Below are 11,177 nucleotides of genomic sequence, written 5' to 3' on the forward strand. Positions count from 1 at the left end.
ATGCCGGTGAGTCATCGCCTCGCTACATAGCCATTTTGAAACACTAAGTGTCTATAGATATTACTAGTCGGAAACCATTCTGTGTTTGTCCATTTGAATGCAAACAGTTCCATTCTTTATTTTCCGCTCCTCTATCATATACCCCCTTATTGGTCTCTTCTCTAAACTAAACAGTCCCAGACTTTTCAGTCTGTCGGCAGCCTCCCCCATTCTCAGAGCCTGTCTCAGAAATCCCCTTTCTATCGGCTGTATCCTTTATAGAGACTGAGTGTACACAACTGAATGTGTGTCCACAGCAAGTAATTCTCCATCCCATTCCTTAGGCATCTGAACATTGTCTTTGTTTTGACCACTGCTATGAATGAATGAGGAACGGTTTCCATAGAGCTGCTATAAGTGGGCCCAGGTCTTTTCCATGATGTGAGTTCTAGTGGGGATGTTTCCCTCTGGTACATGTTTTGTCAAAGCTTTGTTTCTTTTTCACTCTTCATAACAGCCCCCCCATAGTGCATGTAGTGTCTCATAATAACATTGTCTCTCCATCCAGGCATTTGTACTGCGACCATCAGCCTAGAGCCAGAGAACATTAAGGAAATCAGAGGAACGTATAGTACATGCAGGAGACTCCATTCTCCCTCAGCGTTGGACACCTTCTCCCCTACTCCATGTCAGATTCCAACACAACTGACTTCACCAACCCCTCCACCTTCATCCTGCAGGGCATTCCTGGCCTGGAGGTGGCCCATGTCTGGATCTCCATCCCCTTCTGTGCTATGTACGCAATAGCCATCTTGGGAAACTTCACCATCCTGTTCGTAGTGAAGAAGGAGCAGAGCCTCCATGCCCCCATGTACTATTTCCTCTGCATGCTGGCCATCACTGACCTGGTCCTGTCTACATCCACGCTGCCCAAAATGTTGAGCATCTTCTGGTTCAATTCCAGGGAGATCAGTTTCAGTGCCTGCCTCACCCAGATGTTCTTCATTCACTGCTTCACGGTGATGGAGTCTGGGATCCTCGTAGCCATGGCTCTGCATCGCTATGTGGCCATCTGCCATCCCCTGAGACATTCCACCATCCTGGCAAACCCGGTGGTGGTGAAGATTGGCCTGGCCGTGGTGCTGCGCGGTGGCATGCTCATACTGCCCCAACTCATCCTGACAAGGCAGTGGCCATATTGTAAAAGCAACATCATCCCCGACACATATTGCACGCACATAGCCGTGGTAAAGCTGGCTTGCGCCGATACCCACATCAATAGTTACTACGTCCTCTTTGTGCTATTCTGCGTAAGGGGTCTGGATATGTTTTTTATTGCTGTGTCCTATACCCAGATCCTCAGGGCCATCTTCAGCCTCCCCACAAAGGACGCCCGGCTCAAGACTTTTGGGACCTGCAGCTCTCATCTCTGTTCTATCTTAGCCTTTTACATCCCAAGCCTCTTCTCCTCCCTCGCATATCGATTTGGCCTGAATGTGGCTCTGCATTTCCGTGTTCTCATTGGCAACGTGAGCCTCCTGGTGCCCCCCGTGCTAAACCCCATCATCTACGGGATGAGGACCAAACAGATCTGGGACAGGCTGCTCCGGCTCTTTACTCCTAAAGAAAACTGAATTGTAATCCTGGTGCTCTAGCGTCAGACCGACCTGCGTTCAGAGCTGGCTGGTGAGATAGTGCTGGGCCCTCTTCCCTGAATCACTTACTAGACAGTCAAAGTGACACTGAATCCTTTCCTGGCCTTACCGTGCTGTGTCAACATGACAGACTGGGGAATCGGTCTGTGTACAACTCATTAATATAGGGTTCCCATCTTTCTAATTGCTTTTAGCTGGACCTCTGCGGGGCCATGGCCTGCCCTGCCTATTCCCCCAAGGCCCTGCCCCCTTTTACTTCTTATAACAAGGCCCTGCCTCTGTTCTGCCTTTCCTCCAAAGCCACCATTGTTGCTCACTGCTCTTCTCCCCATCCCCAGCCACTCACTGGATTATCTCCACCTCCCTGCCCCCAGCCCCCAGCGGGGCTCCCTCTGCTCTGGGTCTGGGAGAGGAGCTGCTGCAGCCGGACAAATAGTCTGCAGTGGATGCAGGATGGCTCCTTTGTTCCTTCACCACAGCCCTGTTATCTCTTCCCTCTCCTCTGGTCTCCCCTCTGGTACCAGGGTTTGTCTTGGGAAAGCACGAGGAGGCAATACCACCTTATGAAGGAAGGGGGCGTAATGCCTGCCAGTGACAAAATTGTCCATGCTGCTAGCTGTGAGCCCTGCATGGCTAAGCCAGGGGTAGATCCTACCTGAGAGAGTATAGAGTTATGTATCCTAGGAGAAGGCCCAGATAAGGAAACTGGGGAAGGAGCTGTGGAAGTACAGGAATGTCTCCTCACTGGTCACTTGGGAGAGGATGCCCAGGACAGAATGTCTGGTTCAGCATCTCTGTGCCCAGGCACTCGACCTGTGGCTCAGGCTTTGAGAGGGAACCCTGTAACTGACCTCCCAGAGGGGATCTGTCACACAACTGACCTCTCGGGGTAGAGAGAGGAGTATGAAGGTTACCTCAATCCAGGTCCTAATTTTTCAGGACTCTGTTCCTGATGTGCTTGTGAAAACTAACCCCGTCTCTTTGGGACAGGATGTCAATCCTGCTGAAAGTGGTTGTCTATGAAAAGGCTAATGACCCATTAGACAGAGGGGAGGAAGTAATGCCGTGGACTGGTAAGACGTGGAAGGCAGCTGTGAAAGAGCTGCTGAGAGAAAACACACCTCTTAGCCCAGAGTTCACAGATCACAAACCTGTAGGGAATGGAGGTGGGGAAGGTCCCAGTGCTTGGAGTGGGGATCTCAGGGAGCGCACAAGATGGGGGAGGGTAGGCTTTTTGTATTTGCATAACCCTGGGGTTGAGAAGCAGCTCCACAGAGGGCTATCCAACATGCCAAGTCCCCTTACATCCTAACCTCACCACACCCTGGAGTGCCAAGAACCCAAAGATGACCTTAGACTGAGATCCCTACTGAAGGGGATACTGAGGGAAAAGGAAACCCAGTAAATAAACACAGTTTAAGGATCAGGATGAAGGTGAAAGACACAAAGGGTATTGAACAAACCAAACTGTCCAAGCAAAAGGCTTGATATAATAACAATTTTTCAAAACGCAGACTTGTGAATAAAGATTTAGTGTTGTTGTGAAATCTCATGATGCAAAGTTTGTAGCTAATGGGTATTCTTATAACAAAATATTTGGCACTGATGCTAAATCCTATGAAGTGTAATACACATAGTTTTGGGGGAAAGATTTGGACATACTGGGGGTAGTAAACAAAAAGCCTTATGGGGATACTGCTTCTCAGCTAACACGTGTAAATAGGCTCAAAGCTTGTCACGGCAGAGAAACCACAATAAAGCTGGTCTCCTGTGTGGGAGGGGAAATTGAGGCAGGCCTCATGGCCTTGGTGAATATCTCCAGCTCCTTTTGGAAAAACACAGTGGTTAACCATGCTGCACAGACACAAAGAGATGTTTTCTAGCGAGGTAGAGAAGGCACACTTTTTCGAGTTTTGCGATCACTAGGCTGCTCTACAAACTGTTAAAAGATATACAGAACTTTGCAACAAGACCTGTGGGTAACGTTACAATGTTTGCAACACTTGGGAATTTTATGGTCAAAACCTGAAAAGGGTTTTGGGCAAACTGCCTCCGCAGTAATCAGTGTCTAACACTAAGGCGGGAGATGTGACGTTCTGTGCCCCAGAGCTGCACTGTGGTACCCCATATTTACGAAGGTTATATGATTTTAATGTGTTTTATATAAGGTATGTCAGGTAAGATTTCAATGGAAAAGGTATGGTTTGCTGAATATGGTTCCCCTGTTTGTGTGCATGTATCATTTTTGTACCTAAAGTTATGAATATTGACATAGTACCAGTATTTCAAATGTGTTTACTCCTGGGTAACACCCACAATAGAGTTTACATCCAGTCTAGCCAGCACATTGTGGATGGACCATTCACAGTAATGGCCCATTAAGAATCACAATAGGCCTTAGAAGAAGTTTACATGCACCCAACCAACTTTCCTGTGAACACTCTAGCCAGGATATGGGCAATGGCCCCTGCTATGACTCATCGAAGCAGGCAAGGTCATGTGACCAGCTCATGTGACACTAGACTCCGTCTTATGCTGAACTTTCCCACTAATTGTGCTGGGGGCTTTTGCTTTAAAAAATGAAATTCTCTCCACATGATCTCACTCCCCCCACAACTCAACGCCTAGAAACAGCTTAGGAACAAGTACTGAACTGGGGCTGTGGTCCCAGGCTGAAGGGGTTTCTAGCCTGTGTATGGAAAACTGGTGGGATGTTTGTACCACCAGGTGAGACACGGATTGATTCAAATCCTGTCTGGTGTATAGAACATACATTGTAATATTGTTTATTTCCGAGGTAACAAACCTTGATCAGTTCGCTCTTACGTATAGTCACTTAAAATCTATTCCTAAAACAGAGTGTTGTTTAAAATGCAAAAGGGAAATCTCCTCAGGAAAGGGAGTTGGTTCATTGTCCTCTCCACACTGAGGGAGGAGCAGACTGGGTAATAAACTTCCAATGCTCGGGCTTCTGACCAGGGCAAGACAGCACAGCTCTGGGGTCCCAGTCTGGGGAGCTGGGGGAACTGGCTGGAGCCTCGCTATTGCTGGTTCATGGATGGCTAGTGAAAGCTTTCATGTACCTGCAGCTGGGTGTGTCCCTGTCTGTGTATGGCTGTGTAAGTGCAAGACCTGAGAGGATAGTGGCTTCCCATAGCCTCACAGTGTGAGAGGGAGCCCAGATTGATACTGTGATGGGCTGGATCACAGAAAACCACCTGGGAACTGCCAACTGATGTGTTAAGACTACTTCTAACCCATTTTCCCTGCCAGCTTGGGACTCCAGAACCCTGTCGGCTATGATCCAGACACACCTGCCTGTTACAAACCCAGACCCAGGTCTGAACCATGTCCCCCAACAGCTGCAGGCTTAACTGAAAACAGTTTAAGAAGTGTCCCTGTCTCCAAGACTCAGATGCACACAAGTCTAGACCTAATCGAGTAAGAAAACAGATAACATCTGAATACAGATAACATCTCACCCTCAGAGATGTTTCAGGAAGCTTCTGTCACACACTGGATCCCTTCCTAGTCTGGGCACAATCCTTTCCCCTGCTACAGCCCTTGTTCCAGCTCAGCTGGTAGCGAGGGGATTCCTCATGACGGCAGCCCCCTTTTTTCTCTTCTACCCTCTTATATCTCTTTCGCACAAGGCGGGAATCCTTGGTCCCTCTCTGTGTTCCCACTCCTCCTTCTAAATGGAAAAGCAACAGGTTTAAAATGGATTTCAGTACCATCAAGATTCCAAACCACCATTAATGGCCCACACTTTGCATAATTACAATGAGCCCTCAGAGTTATATTTCATATTTCTAGATTCAGATAGAAGAATGATACATACATGCAAATAGGAGGATCACACTCAGAGTAGATTATAAGCTTTGTAATGATACCTTACAAGAGACCTTTTCCATGAAGCATATTCTAGTTACATTATATTCACACTCATTAGCATATTTTCCTAAAATCATATAAAGTGCAATGTCACAGGTATATCAGAGGGCTGAGCAGTATCCCAGTTCCAGGTTAACCCCAAGGAAATTCATCACACCCACCCAATGAACAGGTCCTCCTAGACCGTGAGTCCATTTCCCAGTTTTCATGCATTCATTTACTAAAGGAGAGATGGTGGCTACAGTAGGTAAGTCAGGACTCATGAGTTCTATCTGTCATTCTCTGTCGGACATTCACCAAGTCACGTCTTCCTTTGCCTGAGTTTACCTAGCTGTATAATGGGGATATGTTCATAGGGACTTTACCTAGCTAGGAGTTTTCAAGATCCATCAATGAAAGTTTCTGCACAGCATGCTAAGAGTTCTTGATAAGAATTACTCATCTTTCATCCCTTAGTGACAGCCCTGTGTGCCTGTAGAAAGTGCTCATGTCTCCCCTCAGTCACCTGTCTCCACATCCGTCTGTCTGCTATCTACCCAGCCATCCTGGGCATTTACAGAGTATCAGACCCTACGGAGGCCTAGGCATTATCCCCAGTTTTCTTCCTAATCAACTATAATTATTAAGTATACACAAACGCACACAGCAGCCAATTCCTCTCTGACTGAGCACAGAGCCCAAGAGATCTCATCTCCCTTTGGGAAGGTCACTTAATTACTGTTTACTCCTAAAGCTGGACAAAAACCACAGCAGCGCAGACATGGAAAGAAAGACATTGGCTAGAGTGTCTCTGGTCTCCAGCCTGTTTGCATCCAGATGCCGCTTCTCCCCTAGAGCCCGAGCAAACCCCAGTGGGATTGCACAGAGCTATATTATTAACGGTATTCAGCCCTGTGTCAGCTCTCGGCGTGGGATGTTGATGGAGATGCTGAGGTGAGAGAGGTGTAGGACACGGCTACCTGACGGGGATTCCCAAGAAAGACACTTCCACTTTGCAATTCACAGGTACCCATCTCTAGCTGGTGAGTTCACCTGCTGGACAAACCAAGAGCAACATGGGCCTGATGGGATAGAGAATAGGTCTGCTGTCCTTTATGCTCTCCACAGCCACTAAACATCCCAGGCCCTCGCCACAGGGGTGAGTTCGACCCGTATCACTGTCCAAAATGCCGTTCCTTTCTGTGGATACCCAGCTGCCCTTGCCAATGGCCTCACGCCCCTGGGCGGCTGCATTTGAGTGGCACAGTGCATCCTTCATGATGAAAGGTGTTAGTAGATGTACAATACAAGGCCAAATTCGGAGGCCACACCCTGTATTTTGCTCAGGCCCCACCGATGCAAAATTTCCCTTGGAGTAAGAACTGAATAAAGAGCACAGGATCCAGCTGTGTGCTAATGCATAGACACTGGCACCTCCTCCTCTTGCAATTTTAGGCTTTGTCTGTTAAAAGTGTGTGTGTGTGTAGGGGGGGGGGTGTCTTTACCTGACTTTTATCTGCTGCAAAGCATTGAGGAATAATTATTAGAATTTTTCAACATGGGCAACACTCTCCTAGCTTCATTTGAGACAGTGGCTGAACCGTTGTGCCTGAAACATTGAAAACACAATTCAGCCAGGAGGAGACACCCAGCATTGCAAATATAAGTCCTAATTGTTACAGTTTGGCAAACTTAAAAACAAAAGAAAATGAGGTCTCCTAATTGAAGCTCTCAGAAAGCCTTAACTAAGGGGGCCCCCCAGAATCACCTACAATGGCCATTTGTGAGTCCCATTCAGCTAAGCTGTTTGCTCCAATAATGTCAGTGGCAATAGGTATTAGGTATTCGGTGTTAGATGTTCAGTTTTTCAATGTAATTGAAAGTTCCCTTGTTTGTGTGTTGTGAAACAGAGTAAATACAAATGCCTGATCTACTTTCTTTGCTGAAAGATTCATATTATTTAAGGTCAGAACAGACCATTTGATCATCCAGCCTGATGTCCTGTATAACACAGGCCATTAAATTTTACCCAGTTACCCTTGCGTCGAACTTCATAATATGTGTGTGACTAAGACCTGCTCCAATCTAGGATTTTACTTTATAGAATCATAGAGCCATGGAGATGACTGGCTGCCAAGATGTAGGCTGTGTTGTGTCTAAACCATCCCAGAGAGATTGGCGTCCCGCCATCTTTGGGAAACCTCCAGTGAAGGAGCTTCCACAACCTCACAAAGCGTCTGTTCCATTGTCCTCCTGTTCTTAAAGTTAGGAAGTTTTTCCTCAGATATAATCTAAATCTGCTATGCTGGAGTTTGAACCCACTGCCTGTTGTCCTGTGCTCTGCAGCAAGAGAGAATAACTTTCCTCCATCTTTCTTATCGCAGCCTTTCAAGTATCCAAAGTCTGCTCCCATCTCCCCCTCAATCTCCTCTTTTCCAAACCAAACACAAATGGTTGCTTCAGCCCTTGCTCGTATGGCTTGCTTTGTATCCCTTTGATCATCATTGTCGTTTGCCTCTGGATCCTTTCCAGTTTCTCTACATCCTTCCTATACATCGGTGACCCAAACTAGACACAATACTTGAGCTGGGGCCTAACCAGTGCCAAGTAGATGAGTACTCACCAGCTCCCATGATTTGCATTTGCCTTTTCTGAAAAAATCAACACCCCTGAAAAATGTAGCTATATCAAGCTAACCCTGGTGTAGAAGGCATTAGGTCAACAGAAGAATTCTTCAATGGCCTTAGCTTCCCCTCTTGGGGAGGTGGATTAACAACTTTGACGGGAGAACCTCTACCGTCCATTTAAGTAGTGTCAACATTGAAGCACTAGGGCAGGACCATTGTAGCTTTTTAAGTGTAGACAAGCCCTTGATCAGATCTTCCAGAAAAGCCTCCAGTCTGGATCTGCTGGCATGGGCAGTTGGAGAATCCACCACTTCTCTTCGCAGTGTGTTGCAAATGTTAATCACCCAGAGCGGTAATCACTTGGCCCTTATTTCCAAGTGTAATATTTTTGGCTTCAGATTCCAGTGATTGGGTCTTGCTTTGCCTTTCTTCAGTAGATTAAAGAGTACGTTATTGGTATTTAAGATGAATAAATGAAGCCCCTTATGTCACTCTCTCCAGTTTCCAATAATTTTTGTGGCTCTTTCTGCACCCTCTCGAATTTTCAACATCATTTCTGAAATGTGGAACCCGGGAGTGGAAACAGTCAGTGCAGAGGTAAAATCCTTCCCCTGCTCCAACTCACCACTCCCCTGTTTATGTATCCAAGGATCTCATCAGCGCTTTTGGCCCCAGCATCACACTGGGAGCTCACGATGAGTTGATTGTCTACAATTACCCCTAAATCCTTTCCACGGTCCCTGTGTCCCATAATGCAGTGCCCTGTTCTGTGGATCAAGACTGCATTCCCTGTTCCGGGAGGATCCCTTTGCATTTATCTGTATTAAAACATTTTGTTTGCATGGACCCTACTCACCAAATGTTCCAGATCAATCAGTGTGCCTGCCCTGGCCTCCTCATTGTAATCAATGTGGCAATCTTTGGGTCATCTGTACATTTTATCTGTAGTGTTTTTCTATTTGCTTCCAGATCATTAATGAAAATATTGAATAGTATTGGGCCAAAAATGGATCCCTGCAGAACCTCATAAAAACACCCCCATCCACTGACAATGGCCCATTGACAACTGCTTTCTAAGATCTTTCAGTTAGCCAGTTTTTAGTCCACTTTACATGTGCTCTACTGATATTGTATAATTGAAACTGCTTGGTTCCCTTGATCGAAATCGGGTTTATCTGACAAGACATGTTTTCCATACACCATGTTGTTGACAGGCATTAATTATACTCCTATGTTTTTTTTAACTAATCCCAGACCAGCCTTTCCATTCTTTCTTAATGTTGTAAAATATTTTTTAATTGAATATTTTACGTTTAACCCAGAACTGTCCTGTTCTCCCTCTCCCTCCCCCCCTTTTTTTTTTGTCTCTCCGGCTGCCTCACTATGTACTTCTGGTTCCAAGTGAGATGTACCCTTGATCACTCAGTTCATAACTCTGGGGTTTCAAACTCTAAGATTCAATTGTAGATGCTGTTTCTCGCCATCCTTGTCTTCTAATGGACTGGAAAGTATTTTATCATCTTAGATGATATATGTTTCTCATACTGCTTCTTTCTGAATGCAGAACACAACTATATCTTGAAGGTATCTACCTTTCCTGCAACATTAACAAACTTTGTTTCTCCCTCAAAGAATTGAGCTAAACCTTTTCTAGGATTTCTTTTGTTCTCAATATACCTTAATAACCTCCTTTTTGTGATTCTTAAACCTGCAAAGTTTTTAGCATCCCTTATCAATTTTCATAAATACCAATTTGTATTATTTGCTCTCTATTTTCCCTTTTCCCCATATGTTCTATATTTCTTACCATCCCGCTCCCTCCCCCCCTAACCCCCCACCCCAATTGCTGCCTTCACTCTGTCAGTAAACCAGGTTTTTTGTCCAAAGTTCTCTACTTTCTTGATAGTGGAATAGTGAATTTTTGCCAATCTCATAAACTCTTCTTCAAGAACTCCCAATTTTCATTCTCATTTTTAATCTTGAAATTGTTTTATTGAGCTTTTGCCTCTCCTTTGGGGAATTAGCCCTTTTGAAACACTAAATGAATTGCCTCGTTAGACTGACTTCACACTCGGTAAGACAACTCCCGTCTTTTCATGTATTTATATGTGCTACTGCATTTTCCACTCCATGCATCTGATGAAGTAGGTTATAGCCCATGAAAGCTTATGCCCAAATGAATTTGTAAACCTCTGAGGTGCCACAAGGACTCCTCGTTGTTTTTTTGGATAGCGACTAACATAGCTAACACTCTGGAAACTATGTGTCTATAGATATTACTGGTCTGGAACTATTCTGTGTTTGTCCATTTGAATATAATCAGTTCCATTATTACTGATCTCTCATCTATCATATGCCCCCTTCTTTGTCTCTTCTGTATACTCAACACTCTGTAGGCGTATGGCGGCCTCCCCCATTCTCATAGCCTGTCTCAGAAATCTCCTTTCTATTGGCTATATCCTTTATAGAGAACGAGTGTCCACAACTGAGCGCATGTCCAGAGCAGGTTATTCTCCATTCCCTTCCTTAGGCATCTGAACATTGTCTTTGTTTTGGCCATGGCTGCAAATAAGCAACTATTTCCGTGGCGCTGCTATCAATGACGCTCAGGTGTTTTCCATGAGGTGAGTTCTAATTGGGATGTTTCCCTCTGGTAATGTTTTATCAAAGCTTTGTTTCTTTTTCATTCCTAGATTTTGAGCACCATAAAATGTGGACTTGGCATTAGTAGGGTCAGTTGTTAATCATTCATTTATCTGAATAGTGAAAATGTCATTTTTCAATGTGTGAAGTTACCAATTTCCTTCACCCATGAGAACAGTCCCCAGTTGTACATGTAGTGTCTCATATTAATGTTTCCTTTCCGTTCAGGCATTGGTACTGTGACCATCACCCTAGAGCCTGGGCACATACACAAACTCAGAGGAACATACAGTACATGCAAGAGACACCGTTCTGCCTCAGAGTTGGAAACCTTCTCCCCTACTCCATGTCAGATTCTAACACAACCGACTTCACCAACCCCTCCACCTTCATCCTGCTG

At 45.4% G+C, this 11,177-nt stretch overlaps 1 protein-coding gene across 1 annotated transcript; it reads left to right on the forward strand.

Moving 5' to 3' along the window:
- On the forward strand, nucleotides 1–2,229 carry LOC120388058 (olfactory receptor 52N2-like). The gene is made up of 4 exons (XM_039509619.1): nucleotides 1–6; nucleotides 714–1,289; nucleotides 1,635–1,665; nucleotides 2,159–2,229. Exons 1-4 carry the CDS (start codon nucleotides 1–3, stop codon nucleotides 2,227–2,229), a joined length of 684 nt encoding a protein of 227 aa, XP_039365553.1.
- The last annotated feature ends 8,948 nt before the right edge of the window (nucleotides 2,230–11,177 follow it).

The sequence above is a fragment of the Mauremys reevesii genome, linkage group 1, assembly GCF_016161935.1.
Source record: "Mauremys reevesii isolate NIE-2019 linkage group 1, ASM1616193v1, whole genome shotgun sequence".
NCBI classification, from domain to species: Eukaryota; Metazoa; Chordata; order Testudines; family Geoemydidae; genus Mauremys; species Mauremys reevesii.

Coding starts and splice junctions, on each gene's coding strand:
- LOC120388058 (XM_039509619.1), top strand. Junction 1,290..1,634: donor TCCTCTTTGTGCTATTCTGC/GTAAGGGGTCTG, acceptor CTGGTGCTCTAG/CGTCAGACCGACCTGCGTTC. Junction 1,666..2,158: donor CCTGCGTTCAGAGCTGGCTG/GTGAGATAGTGC, acceptor CTCTGGTACCAG/GGTTTGTCTTGGGAAAGCAC.